This window comes from Lytechinus variegatus, chromosome 5, assembly GCF_018143015.1.
Source record: "Lytechinus variegatus isolate NC3 chromosome 5, Lvar_3.0, whole genome shotgun sequence".
NCBI lineage: Eukaryota > Metazoa > Echinodermata > Echinoidea > Temnopleuroida > Toxopneustidae > Lytechinus > Lytechinus variegatus.
Window position 1 is genome coordinate 46,594,732 of NC_054744.1, and position 18,214 is coordinate 46,612,945.

The window sequence follows — 18,214 nt, forward strand, 5'->3', positions numbered from 1 at the left end:
GCAAATTGCGTATTTAGCCAAAATTCATAAATGTATCATTATTTCTACTTTTACTGATTAAACTTAATTAATTTTGCCTTATGATCAGAATTATGTCTGGAACAATTTCCATTGAAAAAACAATAAAAAACAAAAAGTAAAAAAACAAAGAAATACATAAGAAATTCATAAAACAATAAAACAATAAGAAATTTATTTCCAAACCAAAGTTTTTTTGAATTAAGATTGTTAAGAATGCTACAAAGAAATTTTTACCAGAAATTAGCATTCTAGGAGCTTTATTTAGTGAATTAAAGCAAAAAGTATGATTTATGCATAAATTAGCATAATTAATTCATATAAAATAAAATCTCATTATTTTGGAAAATTTTACCATACAGCCTTGTAGATTACATCGCACACTACCAGCGTGCAAATTTTTGCATCGCTCGCAATCGGCGGCTGAGATCTTAAGGGGGGGCCATAATGGCCCCCCCCCCCCCCCCCGGGAATGACAAGAATCAAAATACCCCGGGAGATTTAGGGTTAAAATATGTGCTACTATCTCTTCCATGTCTTTAAATCTGCATACATTCGTAATTCTGAAGCTTTGTTATTCCGAAGGTTCGTTAATCCGAAAACGAAATGAGGTTCGTAATTCCGAAGGTTCATTAGTCGGAAAACAAAATGATTAACGAACCTTATTTCGCTTTCGGACTAGGGAACCTTATTTCGTTTTCGGATCAACAAACCTTCGGAACAACCGCCCTTATTTCGTTTTCGGATTAATGAACCTTCAGAATTACGAGCCTTAATTTGTTTTTGGATTACCGAACCTTCGGAAAATCGGCACAAATGTTCGGATTAATGAACCCTTTTAATTTATCGGATTAATGAACATCGAGGTATAGGCAATTTACGAGTTTCAGAATTACGAACGTTCGGAATAAAGAACCTTCGGAATTACAAAGTGTAACCCTTCAAATTCCCATTGCCCCCTTTTCCTTTCCAGTCGTAATGACTCCATAAATGACATTTCATTCACCAATGAACAACTCATACTAGTTACTATATATTAAAAATTGTTTAATGCATTTCACAATTTGAAGAATCCCACTCCTATCTTCTTCAGATACTGCATGAAACCACTAAATATATATTTCACATGAAATAGTGCCCTCAATTACATACAATAAGCACCCATAAAGTAATGAGCCAGCCAAGTTAAAGTAGTTTTTCAGATAAATCAAAGATGAATGAAATTCAATATTCAAAGAGATCTCACTTATGCATAGTGCACCTGGATGTGAATATCACTCAAAACTTAAGTATCAAAATCTGACATGTGTATTGTCTGCAACATATTCATGATGCTGTTTGACTCTTAGATATCGAATGCAAGAAAATGGAAACAATTTTTATTCATGTTACTTTTTTTCTTGTATCAAGAGGGAAGCACAATCTGGACATAATTTTTTTAAGGGGAGGGGGGGGGTGTAGAATAAATACAAGTATGTCATTTTAGATTCATCACATTTTTTTTCTCGGTGGGGGGGGGACTTATTATTGAGCTCAATCTCTTACTAAATAAACAAAATGTGTATTACTTGTTTGGAACTTAAATGTTTTTGAAATGATTATACATGAACCCTGCCAAATAATATAACAGGATAAAGTTTTATATGGTTTTTGCCAAGTTTTTCTCAGGGCAGGAGAGGGGAGGGACATGAACATTACTTAATTTCCAGATTGCAAAAGTAAAACTCATATTGAAGACTTTTCTGGGGGTTTGCCCTAAAAACTGGAAAAAGTTTATGCCAAAAATTATGTTCATTGACAGACTTATAGATTTGCATCATTAAGGTTGACCAAATACGCTTTCAAAGGCTTCCGCATTAATGACACGTCCAAATGGCAGGGTGAAATAAAGGATATCCTTTGTGCTGTATCTCTCCAACTTTAAGAGTACATCATCTGCTCTATTGCTTCCTTCGCTCAGGGGGATAACATCCATTACCGGGAAAACAGTATCTCTCCTGCCTCCCCAGAATGTCAAATGGGAGACTTTGATAATGTCTCCTTCACGATGTAGGTACATCGCTCCAATCATTCGCCTTAGGAAGAAGCTCATGGCATAAAGCATGAAGAGGGCAAAGGTTGCGATACCAACAGAGAACTGAAGCTGCCATGTCATCAACACACCTGCATCATGGTAGTAATAGATAGGAGGGATGAGAGCTAGTGTTAATCCAGTCTGGACTATCTTGATCCTTGATAGTATCTTCAGCTGAACAATGGATGGAAGACGGTAGAATGCTTTGAATTCTGGATCCTCTTCATCACCTGAAACCATGTCACTTACTTTGCTGGTTACTCCTCTTGAAGTACTTAGGAGTCGCTGCTGGACAAGACAAACTATACTCCTTGAGCGAAGAGGACTCCTGCCAAAGTGTGTGGTTAGAAAATGTTCTTGCATTTTTGATGCAATGTTCCTTGTTGAAAGCACAGATGATGCTTTCCATACTTTATTCCTGATGAAACTCTTTGTAGATAGATTAAGAATTGGACACACTGCTCTTTGCCCTTGGCAAAGTTTCATTAGAACCTGCATTGTCATATCCCTGACTTGAAGAAAATGTTCACATCAAATAATGGGTCCTGCCTGCAATAGCAAAATAAGAGATATGATAATAATAAGATATGATAAGATGTTGTATTCAAATTGAAATGAACAAATATAAAGGACTGAAATTTTAGTACTGTTGAATTTATCCAGGGAAATGAGAAGTCATATTGAATAATGCACATTACATCAGCCAAATTGGAGAATCAAGTACAATTTACAATGGCAGAACACTGTAGTAACTGCAAATGGTTGCACAGTGAGCCACTTTGAGCCGTTTTGTAGCCCTTTTCCTCCTGTTTATATTAAAAGCTGCTATGTAGCCATCTGAAGCCTTTTGAAAAGTGGCTAAAAACAATGCAAATTTTGTCCAATTGTCTCTCCATAAACATTAGTAAAAGTGAATGAAATAACTACAAAATAATATCTCACAAAACTGTACATTTTTGTACATTTTGCACAGCTTTGCTTACTGGGTTAAAAAAAGAAAGAAATATATAAGACATAAAGTATAACACAACTCTGGGGAGATTAGAATATATTCACTATTTGTAAAGAAATAAAAGGAAAAAAATTGAGGGGAAACCACTATAGCGATGTATTATATTTGACACCAGACCAAATACTCACATGGACTCTATGGGAAAATATAAGATGAGTCACTGTTTTACACTCATATTTCTCAATTTAAAGATCCAGACCGGACCCAAAAATGAAACTGACAAATTATATACCAATCGAAAGCTTATAAGCTACTAAATACAGCAAGGTATGCTTTATGCATTTTCACTGCTTCCCAGCTGAATATTTTGCTTAAGAATATTCCAATTATCGGGCTTCGAACCCCGTTTAGAAAATAGGCTTTATTGTGTTTTTCACCTGCCTCGAGACCGTGACGTCACGTTGTGTAAGAAGCGTCGTGATTCCATAGGTTTGTACACAGAAAAACTTGGTGATTTTTTTTGTTTTCCAGATAACGCATTTCATTCTCTTGAATTCTATCATAGAGGGATATCACATATATTTTTTCCCACAAGCTTGAATTTATGAAATCTACAGTTTTGAACTAGTTTTTGCCATATTTTATTTCCTGCTTATTTGGCACAGATATCAATTCTATCTGCATTTTGATTACGTATAAAAACTTTTCCTGACATAGCAATTTAGGCCCAATAAGAGCCAAACAAAGAAATCACAAAAAGGTAGTGAATAGTTGTAGGTTTACAACAAGTTGAACAGTGAATAATTTTTAGGGGTGCCATTTTCATCTGAAAACGAAAAAAAAAATGGATTCATAACATGGAAATGGAAGAAAATACCCAATGCTTTTGTACACAAACCTATGGAATCGCAACCCTCCAGACACAACATGACGTCATCATTTCCAGGCGACGTGGGGGTGCTCAATCAAAGCGTAATTTGGAGGAGCAGTTTCTTTGATTTTTATTTAATATTTTTAACTATTGGAAGGAGATATATGTAATATTTTGGTATATTTGTATTGTATGAATCATTATCTTTATTTTGATATATGATTGTTTTTACACCAGTCAGGGTCTTTAATGCTGTATGCAGTATGAAATAAAAAACTGAAAATATGATACAGATGTATATCTCTTAAATGAGATGAACTGTACTTCTAATATAAGATGAAAATAACAATATGACTCATTGTTACAGTGTAGAAATCAAATAGACTGCAACCATACTGTATAAGCTGTTATTTTTGCAGGGGTTTTATTTTTCGCGGAATTCGCGAATTTCCGATTGGCGAATTCAACAGCATGCAAAATATCAACACATTTATCATTCAGTGGCAATATCCCCAACAGCAAAGCTTTGGTATTGAAAACATACCATTAAGTAAAAAGGTTAAGATATGCACCTCTATATGTATGTTTAGAAAGTACAGTTAGTGATTAAAAAAGTTAACTAGAATTTCACTTTTTTTATTTCTCAGTAACAAAATCAGAGCCTCAACTATTTTCTAATATAATTTTATCAATATTTATTCACTCACTGTATATTCCATGAAATATTTTGATTTTATTGTCATCTGAATGATTCTTTACACACGTATTGGCAGCTATTTGCATACTCATTAATATTCATAAGTCACATGACCAGAGCTTTTGAGAGGTGCAGGTTCTGTTCACAAAATTCAACATTTTTGCACTTATACCAATTTTTTGAGAAATTAATCTAAAAAAAAAAGAATTACGAAGATTGCTTTACCGTATGGATTACAGATCAAACTATGACAGGATGAATTTCCAGATCTAAAGGTACAAAAAAAAGAAATTTATGCCATCTTTTTCCTTACTTTGTAACTGTTTTTACAGGGACATATTTATGTACAAAACACACATCACCATGGGAACTTTGAGAATAGATTTACACATGATTTGCACTAGCTTTGCTTCTTTGTAATGCTGTGGAAGTGTTTTGTACATCTTCCGATCACGAATTTAACAACCCGCAAAACTGTCGGGACCCCCGCGAATCGCGAAAAATTCTGTACACGAAATTAATAACAGCTTGTACAGTACATGGGCTTATTTGTTTATGATTCATTTTTACTCAATCAATAATGAATTCCATTCATTGTAACTCAATTCTTAGAATTCCTTAGTAGTTTTACACCTAATTACTCAACTGATCCCCTATAGGATATTTCAATAACAAATTACAAATAAGGTGCCCCTTAATCACACAACATTTTTAGTTACAATTCTTATATCCTTAATTATCAGGCAACATCAGATCAAAGGATCAACATTTCTATAAAACACTCTAGGGAATTTGATCACAGTCCACTTGCATTTCCTCAAGGAAAAAAAAATATTTCCCACGGGCACTTTTAGGAACTTCCCCCATAATACTAGACAAACAGCTTCAGTCTCTGTAAATTGGTTGTTCCACTGAACTATGCTGGCTCCACCCACCAATACTGAATGGGGCTGATAGTAAAATGTCAGAAATTGTTAAGTACCCAGAAACGACAGTTATTCCTGTCTACTTCAATACATACTACTTAATTCATTCTTTAGATTATAAATATGAAATTTGACATTATTTATGAACTGTACGATCGATCCCTTTTAGTCCTTTGACTGTGTTATTATTAACACCCTCAAAAAAGGAATAGTTCTGTCTTGTCTGTATCTCCTTCTTTCAAAATTGAAAACAAAATGCCCGATCGATACCGAGAACGAACGTGACATGGATGGAGGTCTAAGTTTTCCTTTTTTGAGGGTCCAGTTTGTGCCTCGATGTCAGGATTCTGTCAAGATAGACCTTCATCCCTATAATCGAGGTTAATACATTATTTATTTTTTCCCCTTTTATTTGGAGTGCCATTGCGACCCCATTTAATTGGAGAGTATCCTCTGCCTAATATTACACAGACGAGTCCAGGGCTTCGGGGGTATAAAGTATTTGAATTGGAAAAAATTAGTATCAAAAGGGCACAAGTGTTGTGTAATTTCACCACTTAAAGTAGTCCCTTAAAGCATTAAAAAATGAAAAAAAATACTAGGGGATGAAGGTGTTTGAGGAAAACAAAAACAGACAATCATTACAATCTCAGTCTGAGCAAGTCTGCTCTGAGCTCTGCCTTACCAAGGTTATATCACAGCCTTGTTCATTTAATGAGTGCCTAAGACCACTCATTCAATGAACAAGACCTTAGCCTAAGCACTTGTCCACTGCAACCATCCTGTCTGTGGGGAATCTACAGGTAGGACTATGGTATGCCAATGCTGTACATAGCACACACTTTAAAAAATCATTAAATTATCACTTTGTGACCAAAATTACTAATTTCCTTACAGTTGCAATTCATTTTTCATTAGTAACTTGGGAATAATTTTTGTATTTACCAGAGCACTCAAAAACTTGAATTTTGAGCGTATTTTTGTGGACTCCCTCTATTGGTGGAATGTATGTATGGCAAGAAAATTTTCATTTTTCAATCTCTATTTTAAATTAAGAAAAAAATCGTTTAAGGAATCAAATTTACTGAAGAGCCAAGTTGTATGATGAATATGTGTAATGGAAACTGTCAGTGTAAAAAAATCAAGTATTTGTCCCAAAGAAAAAGAGAAAATAGGTCAAACATTGTGACCCTTATTTTGCCACACAGGGAGATGTAACTGAGAACAAGATTATATCATATTACCTTGTTCATTGAATGAGTGAGCCTAAGTAACGTTAGAGCCGTGGCCTCTGTCGTGCTGCGTCAGTAAATGCACCAATTAAGACAAACGTAATGTCTGATATTGATAGCTTGCAGCCTAGTAGTATTATGGTACTAGCAAATATAGACCAAAAGCTTCAGTCTCTGTTATGTTGGTGTGCAGCTGAACTCTGTTGGCTTCACTTACCAAATACAGAGACCGAAGTTCTAGCGCGATCTGTACAGGGGACTCAATGGCCATATGTTTATGTACTAAGTTCGATAAAACAGGGAAGTGAAGGTGCGCGAAAGCCAAAGTCACTGTTTTTGTTCCTTTCAACTTGATTTTTTTCCCGTTTTCTTGCAATTAATGCCAAGAAGGAATATTAATTCGTATTTCGGTCGTGTTAATTTTCAAAAGTTTGATTCATTAAAGACAAAAATTGGAGAGCCCCGACGGGGGATTTTGCATTGTAAGTCCCTAATGTAATGGTGGCTGAATGATAGCGAGCCGTCTGTGTACAAGGAGAAATTTTAAAAAAATATTAAAAAAACAAAAAACTCTCAAAACAGACGGCGGCCAGCTGTCTATAGACTATAGTGAAGCTTACAAAAAAAAAGAAAAACAGGTAAATTTCGTGTTATGATACTTGATGCGATAATTCTTCTTGCAAAGTTGCAGCTCCAAAAACTGAAAAAGCTAAACTGGAATGAAATTTGCAATGTCATGAAAGATTGGTGTCATCACTCCTAGTACCAATGAGGTCCAAACATTACATGTATATGGGTGTCATGATGTGTTTCTGTAATATATAATATAAGTCTTAACTTAAAAGAACGTTTTTCTTCTCCACGTCCACGAAAACATATGTGTGGGACTAGTTTTAGAATGGTAGACAGTAGGCCTAACAACAGTTAACAGCAGTACATAGCAGCTGCCATGTCATGAGAATAGGACAAAATGTATTCTAAGACTAAGCTAAAAAAAAAAGTGCATGTAAGCATATAAATATTTTCGGCGGTTGAAATAAATACGAACCAAATTTAAAAGGATAGAATGGTCGATAAATAACAGCTGAATACCTTTCGAGTTTCTCTTTCACCTACCCTTCACATGTGAGCAGACATTGATTTGACTGGGCTACTTTCTCTGAGCTCAGCCTCCAGTACCGGTTCTTGTTTTCATATGATATAGCTGACATGTAGAATCGAGCGTAGGCAGGCCTACACTTATAAAATCAAGATAAGAGCACAGTCTTTAAAGCCTTTAAAGGGAGATGACGTCATGATTATTTACATTGCTCGAAGCTGAGGAGCAGTTCAGGTTTTAATTTCATTTTTGTTGTAAATGTAACTGATATTGGATCTCATTTTCTTAAATCTTATCCATGATAATAATCTTCCGTCTTTTTTTCAGTCTTTGTGATTGTTTACTTTTATTGTCGTAGTACTCAGTAGTAGTTGTATTTGTATGATTTGTAACGTAACTAAGAACGTTAACTTTGCATTAGTAGTAGTAGCACTAGCAGAACTGTCTTGTTGTTGAAGGTAACCCGGCCAAGCCAGAGAGCTCCGCGGCCGCAGGCCGGAGCTCTCTCCTCTGATCTGCTGGGTTTAATACTAGTACATGTAACTACATGTAGGCAGAGATTGTGTCTGTGACTGTGTGAGCTGAGTGACATTGCAAATTGTTCACCAAAGCTAAAGTAGACCATAGATATCCAGGGGCTGATCCAGCTCCCGCCAATAGGGGGGGGCCCGAAATTTTTTTCACCTATATTTTCCCCGATCGGTCGCTCAAAGACAAAGTTGATTTTTCTTTGTTTTTTTGAAGGGGTTGTCTCAGTGGCATAATGAGCCAAACATTTTGATGGGGGCTTGTTACGGCATATTGCGTAAATTTAATAAGAAGTTGCGAGCGAGCAAAAATTTTGACATTTTAATGAAAAAAAATCAAAGTTTCTGATAGATTTTGACATAACATTTGAAAAATTATAGGCCTATAAAAACTATATAATTCACACTTATCCATGTTAAGGACGAGTTGGAGTTAGCCATTAAAACAATACATATTTCAACTTTTAGATAATGCGAGCGCGAAGCGCGAGCTGAAATTTTTTTGACATTCGGACCTATATATAAAGTTGACTTTCTAAGCACTTATTGAAATAAACGGTATAGTTATAAAAATATCTGATCTTCCTAATACATAATGCGAGTGCAACTGGATAATTATAGCATGTTTCGAATAAAGATCAAGCTGTGTATATCTCAATAAACATGCCTGCGTGTGTTTAGAGTTAGACAGAATCTGGGAATTCTGAATACATTTCATTGTTTATTATGAAAATTGATAATTTGAGTGCAAGGCGCGAGCGGAAAATATTTGATATTCCGGTATGAGGGTGAATTCACGCACCATCAAAAGCACTGTGTAGGGAAATTGTGAAGTGAATTTGGATAGCACTTAATAAATGATGCGATTGTGAAGCGCACACTGATATTTTTTATCATTGTTTTTACCTAGGATCTGGACATTCTAGGCCTAAGATACTTTTGTCATCATATGAAAAGGATGACTATCTTCCTATTTCTCTTCCTAAGCGTGATATGAAACTTTTCGATATTCCTTTCTGAAAAAGGGACAATTTAGTTATTAGGAATTCATGAAAATTTTATCATATCTATTAATGTATAAGCCTAATGAGTGAGTGAAATTTGTTGACTTTTGAGGCCTGAAAACTGGATATTTAGGCACTTTTGTTATCATGAATAGGATTTATGAGTTAATATATTTTTAACTATGAATGCGAGCGCAAATCATGAGATGAAATTTTTGATAAACTTCAAAAAAGGGGATTTTAAGTACTAGTTTGTTACAAAATTAATATATAAAGAATCTTATGGAATAAATTAAGACAATATGTAGGCCTACTTGGCAAATCAAATAATTTGAGCACACAGTGCCAAACGCTGCAAATGATATTCACACCATATAACAGACATTTTACAGAGCACTTCAAAAAAATCAATTTGTAAATCAAAAAAGGATAAAAGCTCGATGTCTGAGCTGAAATATGTTTTGTATGTTGACTTCAAAACGTGATATTTTAAGCTACGTATCAGCCTATTGAGCAAGATATGTATCTCATCGGACAGGCTATGCGAGTGCGAAGTGCGAGCGAAAATTTAATAAAGTTACATGAAATATATATTTTGAAATCATTTTCTAAGTCTTTCCCTGACCTTATTTTATTCACTCGTCTCCCTCTTTTTTTTCCTTTTCTTTTTTTCCTCCTTTCTTTCACCTTCTTTTTCCTATTTTCACTTTCCCCCCTTTTTTTTTTGCTCTGCCAATAGGGGGGGGGGGGGGGGGCGGGCCACCCCTCCTGAATCCGCCTATGGATACCTACTGACTTTTTGACTTTCTGACTGGCACTAGATTTGTGCTGTAACGTTAGACATGTGTCCAAAAAGTCAGTAAGTGAGTTGGCCTCAAATATTCTTTCTATATTTTTAGTGCACAATGTAGTTAAATGTAGCAACATCTTCACATTTTCTGGCAGCCAAGTTGATTATCAATGTGTTTCCAGGGCTTCTCACAAACAAAGATTCAACAGTCTACATGTAGGTCAACATATAAAGACTTTAAAATGCCTATTTTTAGCCACAAGCCCACACAGTATAGCATAATAGGGATGGACTAATGTATTACATGCATTTCCAGGCACATATGGAGTACATGGAATATCCACTTGCTGAAATGCTAACCACGTCTGGTTCCAGGGCTGGATGTATGTGCTCTTCAGTCTTCAGTGCAGATGATGGGAAGATGCAACGAAAGAATCTTAATAGAGAATTTCTTGTACCAAGCCTCCTCTTGGCCTCATGGCTAGGCCTAAAGGACCTAGTCATGGAATTCATCATATCACTATACATTTAGAGGCTGATATAAGAAAATTAAACATGCACGCGCTGGAAACAAGATCGAAGGCTTTCCACAAAAGGGGGGAAATTTTCACAAGTTTTTCAGCACTTTCAAGATTCTTATTACCTGCACCCTATAAATTTTCTAATTCTTATTTTCATTATTCTTACAGAGTATCATGGAGAGACAAATTAGTTCAGAAGACTGGGTAGCTATCCAACCGGATCCATTCCAAACCTCTGAAGCTAAAACGTCACATCTCCGTTTCAAGGTAGCATGGAACGAACAGCTTCACAAGGTTGCCATTGTCTGCCATGAAGAGGAGCAACGGGTGATACGAAGAACCCTCAATGTTGGAGCTCCAGGGAAAAAAACATGTACTCCTCAACCTGGTGACCCCAAGGGTAGACCTTCGCAGAATGGAACCAAAGAAGGTTGGACAACCCTCATGTCCATTCAAGAATTGCAGTATGCCCATGAACAGATGTGCCTTGTTAAACCTGAGCTTTCTGACTATCCTCCATCTTTACCCTTTGACCCCCGTGGCATCTGGAGCTGGGTGTACAACATTGAGATTCCTGATGACTTTGACCAACAGCTGGTGAGATACCTTGGAACCGCAGCTGAAGTCGCCGGGAAGAAACTTGTGATTGATACCCTCTTCAACTCTCATGTTGGTATCGAGGGCTATGTGGAGAGCTATGGTAAATTGAAGCAAGATGCTTATGAAGCTGACGTCACCAAGTGGGAGGAGCAGCTTGCAACATCTCACAAGAAGCACTCTTCAATTAAGAAAATGAAGGACATGATGGATATCTACGAGAAGGAGGATGGGATTCTAAGTGATCTTGCATCAGCTCAGGCTGAACTGTTCAATCTCTACCTCCAACCTTATCTAGACCTTAGGGAACTAGCTTTTGATCATTTACTGAATTTACAAGAGAGACTGGAGGACGAGTCTATGAGTACGCAGGGAAGGGAGAGATGTACCATGGAGTACAGTGAATGGCAGGAGCACTATGTGGAATCGATTGATGCCATCAACAAGCTGAGGATAAACTATTTTGAAGAGTGTATGAAAACGACAAAAGGTAAATCTAAAAGCAGATAAGAAAATATTGGTCTAAATTCACAAAAGCTGTCTTGACTTACGTAACCTAGGTATTGAGGGGTTGATGCAAATAAATTCACATTAATTTCACTCTAAATTGACTGTGCCCATAAAAAAAGGTTACCATATTTTTGTCAAATGTTACCAAATTCATGCCTGCCATTTAAGGACCATTGTTTTGTAAATAAATATCATTGAATTCAAATACAATAGATGATGATGGAATGTAATACTAATTACTTTTAATAAAAATCCTTGTCATTTTCTTTGAGAAGCGTGTGTACCATTCAATCACTTTTTATATGCCTGTCCTACAGGATGTATTATGGTATCATGCTCTGCGTCCGTCTGTACGTTAACTTTCCTTTGTAAATGCGATAACTTCCGTTTAACTTAACATAGGCACATGTAATTTGGTGTGTATGATACTAGCATGGAATCCAGGAATGTTTAGCCCATTTTCATTCTTCTGAAGTCCTTGTAATTGCGATAACTTTAGTTTAACTTAACCTAGGCTCATATAATTTGGTTTGTATGATACTAGCATAGATCCCAGGAAGCCTATCAATTTATAGGTCAAAAGGTCAAGTCGCCACCCTCCACTTTTCTTGCTTGACCAATAACTCCATTTTCCACGTTACAGGCGAGCGTATTATGTGCTCACCCAAGTACTCAAGTACTATGAAAATCACTTATTATTATTTTCATGTTTTCAAACTCCACTTATACCAGCTGTCGTCACTCAGATGAAAATGGACAGTAAGAAATTTGGCAAAGCATCATGGGAGATGGGAGGAGAGGAGCGTCTAGCCAGCCTACAGCAGACTCTCTCACAAGACTCGCTACAGCTTCTTCAAGCAAAAAGAGATAAATACAAGCATGAACTGGGCAAGATTAAACAAGATGTAAGTAATCATTAGTTTGTTTGTTAGTAGGAAATATTGAATGCCAATTGATGCTTGTAATTGACCAGTGCCTTATTTCTTTTGGGGTATACAGTATATAACTATTGATTACTAATACTTACATTGAAATCAACCATGATGTGATAAAATCTGCTACAATGACCATGTACATGTACCTCATAGTCTTGAGCACTTGACACTTCTGTGTATGCTCCCTACAGTAGGCCTATAGCCTACAGAATTACAAATATTCTATTTCACCCTTAGTGCTCTGTGATTTGGGCTGATCAAAGCAGCCTCTGAAAAAGTCACTTTTTTGTACTTTAGAGTGGAGAGTCACCACTTGCAGATTCATAGATTGCAAGGCTCATTTGAATAAATAAAAATCAAAATGTGTAGAGACTACCCAGGGAAAATAGAACAGAATGAATAACGAATAAAAAAGCAGGGGCATTATTAGTCATCCAATGTAAAAAATAAATTATTCAAATATTAAGATTGTAATCCCAGTTTGACCAAATGCCTTTACCCTTGTATTTCATTTTCATTGTAGCTGGCATGTTTAGATGAAGGTGCAGGATTTCAACAGGAGTTTGAAAGGTTACAAAGAAAAGCCTTTGATCTTCAGATGAAACTCTTTGATACACAGCTTAGTATTCTACAGGATCAGGAATCTCAATGCAGCAGACAACTCAAACAACTCCAAACAGAAATCCAGGGTAAAAATTCATTATTTATATTCCACCTAGAATGTTTTGATGATAATTGAATCCGTGTAAATGGTTTTATCCCCATGCATTACTTTACACATATGCAATCGAAGTTAAATATATCGACTCGCCTAGGAGTGATTGAAAATTATGATTTAGCTTTCGATAAGAGTAACTTGACTTGTAAATTATAGTTTGATTATGTTACATATGGATATAATCCAAAGACAAATAATGAATCTAACTAAAACCCGTAAAGCCATATTCACTTCAGAATGCCTCGTTTACATCTACCTGAAAAAAAAAATGCTGAGTGTATGAATGCTTTTGAGCACATAATACTATTTGTATTTTTTCCTTTTGATAACAGAAGCGGAGGATAACGTGATGTTCTATGATGCTGTTGAGAACATGGAGGACCTGGAATTAGATACTGATGCGGAGGAGGAGGGGCCAATCAGAGAGGAGGAGAGTAGGACGTTGGAAGAGAAGTATGCAAGGTCAAAGGTTTTAAGAGCAAGGCTTGCACGTATCAACAAGAGGAAAGCTCAACTTAGAAATAACAGGGTAAGATCTGATCTGAATGTCTTGTATTTTCAGAATCTTTTAGTAAGCTGGTAATTGTGTCTAGGTCAAGGTGGTAATTGCGAGCCATTATTAAACTGAATCTTGTCGGTCTACCAATATTTTTTGTTCTTCAATTTTCTCTTAGAAGTTCTAGGTGTATTAATATGCATTCATGTATACTTAAGCATGGAGAAAATTAATGTAACTGCAGGATTTTAAGAGATATATCTATGTTAATAAATTTATTTTTTGAAATTATGTGTCAAAATAAACTTAAGGTGTTATTTCATTTATGTTTTTTTTTTACTTGCTGACTTTTTAAAAATTACCTTCTCAAAAGACAAAAATGTTAAATCCACATATAAATTATCTATATTTTATATAAAAAACCATACAAATATGACTCAAAACAACCATCGATGTTAGTATCAGTGACAGGGATAAACAACACAAACATAGTAAAGTAGGTCAACCTGATGAAGCAGAAAATTTAAACTTAAACACTGATTTGTTATTAGAATAACACATTCAGTAATCATATTGAAAATTGTGAAGTAGTGAAAATAAATTCAGAACCTAAATGAATCTCAAATTAAAACACGACATTATCATGTTGATTTACTTGAACATTTGTTTCTTGTACAATTGTCATCCTTTATTGCAGCAAATTTGTAAGAACCAAAACAGTGAAAAAAGTGCCAGTATTAGGAAGAAAGAGGAAGACTTTGAGATTCATCATAAGATCCAAATGGTAAGTAAGAAAGCTTTTCATCTCTTTAGCTCAGTACAATACAATCCAGTGTAATGATCGTAAATTTGAGCAAGCCCTGGTAAAGTCTCTAGCAAGAGTGCATAAGACCCAACACACAAGGAAATTTCCACAGTTGTCGCCTAGGACTAGAAGTCCATCCTCTGTTTCCCCCAATATCCACCTCGGGCTTTTAGTGAAAAAGTTCCTTTGTACATATGTTGTTTGGCCAAAAGAGCTGTTCATAAGTTGCATACATCTGTAACATGTTCTTTGGTGCCCAGTCGATCCATAGCGATCATTTAGCTCAAATGTCACTAATTGCATGAAATCAAGCGTAACTTGCAAACACTTTATGAAATGGCCCTTGGATGTATCAAGAGTTTGCTTGAACAGTCTTTTATTAGCCTTTTGATTTGATTTACAGTACAAATTTCCTCACTGGATCCGCAAGTATTGACCACAATGCAAACCACTCTACAGCCAAAATTGAATCGGTGGATGAGAATTGAGATGGAATTCTGGACACAGCTCTGACTTTTGTTAAGGTGCCTTGCTGCATCTGTTCAAAGATTATTGCATTAGAATGTTGTTTGCATTTTAGAGCAAGGGATACATTGAGAGTAGGGAATTACTTTCATGGTATTGCATCGCAATTTGCTCCACATGTGTGTAAAGATTGCTTCTCCAAAAGTCTTTTGTGTAGCAGATTTTTACTTAAGGCTGTGCAGAATTAAAAAGCTTTTCTTTTAAGACCAAAAATGCTAATCAAATTTGGTGTAAAGTAATCTCTGGAGAGCTAAAGAATACACAGGTGATGTTTAATCAAAATTACAGAGATAACTTTATTCATTTTATCTTACAGAAACGTGATCAACATGCAGCGAGTGAACAGAAGAAAAAAGATTTCTTCAATACTGAGAGACAGAAGACACTAGAAAGATTAAAGAATTATAATATGGTAAGGATACAAGCTGGTCATGATGGGACATTCCAAAGTTTTAACTTAATCTGGAATAACATGAGGCCTTTTTCATTGAACAAACTCTGTTGAAAAACCTCTTTGTATATCTATACATGCGATTGTAGCACATAAGAAAATGATTGAATCTGATAATGCCAAGCATTTGTTTTAATTACTTTAGATATCGCCAATATTATTGATAAAACTCATGCTGCCTAAAGTAATGATTGTTTATAGATATTTCATAAGATCTTGCTCTTTTGGGAATAAAAATGATGCCTTTTCATTGCAGAGTGTACTTTATTTTTGTTTTACAAAGCACTAATGGTACCATCAAACTTGGGTTGTAGCAGTAATTAGGAGACCTGCATGTTATTGTGTTCGTAAGTCACATGGTAAGGTCAAAGGTCATTTTGAGGTCAACACTAAAGTCTACATGCAAGACTTTTATGACAAAATGTTATTCCATCCCAGTTATTTCACAATGAACATTTGATACAATTCTGTTGCATGCCCTTGCAAAACACAATATTTCTGGTTACTTTCACATGTGGGTGAGACACAACATTGCTTATGCCTTGTATTAATTAAAGTTTGTTGGATAGTACACTTTGTATTTGGTTTTAGTGCATAGCTTTTATATTTGTAATTTATCATGAAACTAATCACTCAGTAAATTTATTGATTTGATTTCTCTCAAACTGGTCAGATTCATCAGTCACCCTTGCAATTTTGTCAGGCTTGATATTTTTTGTTTTTGACAAGATTTGGTTTAATAACATTAATGTTATGATGGTTAATTTAAATCAATACTAATACTTTAAATGAAAACATTATGGACAATATAGCCCCCTGTTACATCTTTACTTCTTTACTACAGATTTGTTTGTATATAATGATAAAGTACACATGTGTATTTTCCCAGAGCGCTATCGTGTGTTTGTTTTTTTCCATTTCTTTTTTTTTTTTAATTTTTCTCTTCATTTTTTAAAACAGAAATACCCAAGTCCAAAGATGATCAAGCCCCACCAATTCAATAAAACTAAAGAGGACAAAACCAAACCTAGAAGTAAATCATCAGTTTCTACAGATTCCAGAATTTCAAAATCCAAACTTGGTTCACGAGTGAAGTCATCCAAGCCGAGCTCCTCACCCACTGCTGCAAAGAACTCCCGATCAAAGTCACCAGGATCTTCCAAATATACGCCCCCGCCTCCTCCTTGCCCCCCTCCTGCCGGTCCACCAGTGAATGCTCCACCACCACCACCGCCTCCACCACCACCACCTGTTGCTCCTGCCCCACCCCCACCCCCACCCCCACCACCACCACCCCCAGGCTCACAGCTGGGTGTGGCATCCAAGACAGGTGTTAAAGGGAGATCACCAGATGGTGTGAAGGTAAAGAGAGAAGCCGAGACTGCTCCTTCATCCGGTATTGATTTAGGAAGCATCCTTACAGCAAGAAAGAGACTTCAAAAGAGAACAGATACTGACGGAGGTGCTACACATAAACCAAATAAAGGTCAATTTCAGCTTTTATTTTGTAACATGGATTTGTCAGTGCCTACTTCTCAATTAAACATTTGAAATGCTCATCTTGACCTTATGATTCAAATCTCGTAAATTTCATTTTAATTCTTCCTTGTCGAATTTGAATACAAACAATCATTCAAACTCTCCATTAAACAAACTTTCCCTTGAATTCAAGTGAATGTCAATCTCATATAATTCTAAATATATTTGGGACATGTTATTTGAATGTCAGAATGTACTTTTTGCATCTAATGATTTACTTATTTTTATTTACTTCTTTTTCTTAATTCTGCATTTCCCCTTTTTTGCTTAATAAAAGAAGAGAAATGATGAAAAAGGATGTATTAGGAGTGTATTAAGAAGTGAAATTGACTTATTTTATTGATTATCCTCAAATTGTTTTCTTGCATGAATATAAAGATACCGATGCTCTGCACCAAAACTTCTTGCATTGCAAATTTAGTGATTTTTACGATGAAACCCTCTTTAAAATGATCTGACCTTGAATTTTATGATTTTCCCTTTGTTATTTGTCCTTTTTGTTTTAGATCCCATGATGGATACATTAAATCTGATTCGTCAGGGTGTGAAGCTTCGACAGGTCAAGGGTGATGGTCAGTCTCAGAAACAGACCGACTGGGAGAATTCTGAACTCTTCAATGCAATCAGTAAACTTAGATCTCAAGTGGAAACCATTGACACATGTGACTCAGATGATGACTTTCTTTAGGAGAAGGCTTGCTATATTATCTTATAGACCTGCCAACCAGCATGTTTTTTTTCTTTACAAAATCGTAATTTATTGAGAAAAATCATCTCTTTATGTCTCTATGTCATAAAACTTACACAAATATTGTTATTAGATCAATGTAATTTCAGGTAACTTGTTTTTTTTTCCAATCACTTCGTTAAAACCAGGGTGAGATATACACATGTTTGAGCGAGTGCATTATGCATTTTTTATGAAAG

At 35.6% G+C, this 18,214-nt stretch overlaps 2 protein-coding genes across 5 annotated transcripts; one reads left to right on the forward strand and one right to left on the reverse strand.

Moving 5' to 3' along the window:
* Positions 1-1,045: 1,045 nt before the first annotated feature.
* On the reverse strand, positions 1,046-7,963 carry LOC121416302 (transmembrane protein 186-like). Of its 3 annotated transcripts, none has more exons than XM_041609851.1 (2): positions 7,887-7,963; positions 1,046-2,641 (listed from the first exon to the last, which is right to left on the reverse strand). In XM_041609851.1, exon 2 carries the CDS (start codon positions 2,594-2,596, stop codon positions 1,838-1,840), a length of 759 nt encoding a protein of 252 aa, XP_041465785.1. In that variant the 5' UTR covers positions 2,597-2,641; positions 7,887-7,963; the 3' UTR covers positions 1,046-1,837. The 3 variants fall into 3 exon arrangements, with proteins under 3 accessions (XP_041465785.1, XP_041465783.1, XP_041465784.1); XM_041609849.1 differs by having other exon boundaries at positions 7,863-7,949; XM_041609850.1 differs by having other exon boundaries at positions 7,819-7,900.
* A 63-nt stretch (positions 7,964-8,026) lies between these two features.
* On the forward strand, positions 8,027-18,011 carry LOC121416301 (junction-mediating and -regulatory protein-like). Of its 2 annotated transcripts, none has more exons than XM_041609847.1 (9): positions 8,027-8,103; positions 10,880-11,798; positions 12,551-12,723; positions 13,277-13,442; positions 13,804-14,000; positions 14,665-14,751; positions 15,614-15,709; positions 16,709-17,234; positions 17,794-18,011. In XM_041609847.1, exons 2-9 carry the CDS (start codon positions 10,886-10,888, stop codon positions 17,973-17,975), a joined length of 2,340 nt encoding a protein of 779 aa, XP_041465781.1. In that variant the 5' UTR covers positions 8,027-8,103; positions 10,880-10,885; the 3' UTR covers positions 17,976-18,011. The 2 variants fall into 2 exon arrangements, with proteins under 2 accessions (XP_041465781.1, XP_041465782.1); XM_041609848.1 differs by having other exon boundaries at positions 8,063-8,129.
* Positions 18,012-18,214: the final 203 nt, after the last annotated feature.

Coding starts and splice junctions, on each gene's coding strand:
- LOC121416302 (XM_041609851.1), bottom strand. CDS start 2,596: ATGACAATGCAGGTTCTAATGAAACTTTGCCAAGGGCAAAGAGCAGTG.
- LOC121416301 (XM_041609847.1), top strand. CDS start 10,886: ATGGAGAGACAAATTAGTTCAGAAGACTGGGTAGCTATCCAACCGGAT. Junction 11,799..12,550: donor GTGTATGAAAACGACAAAAG/GTAAATCTAAAA, acceptor CACTTATACCAG/CTGTCGTCACTCAGATGAAA. Junction 15,710..16,708: donor GATTAAAGAATTATAATATG/GTAAGGATACAA, acceptor TTTTTAAAACAG/AAATACCCAAGTCCAAAGAT.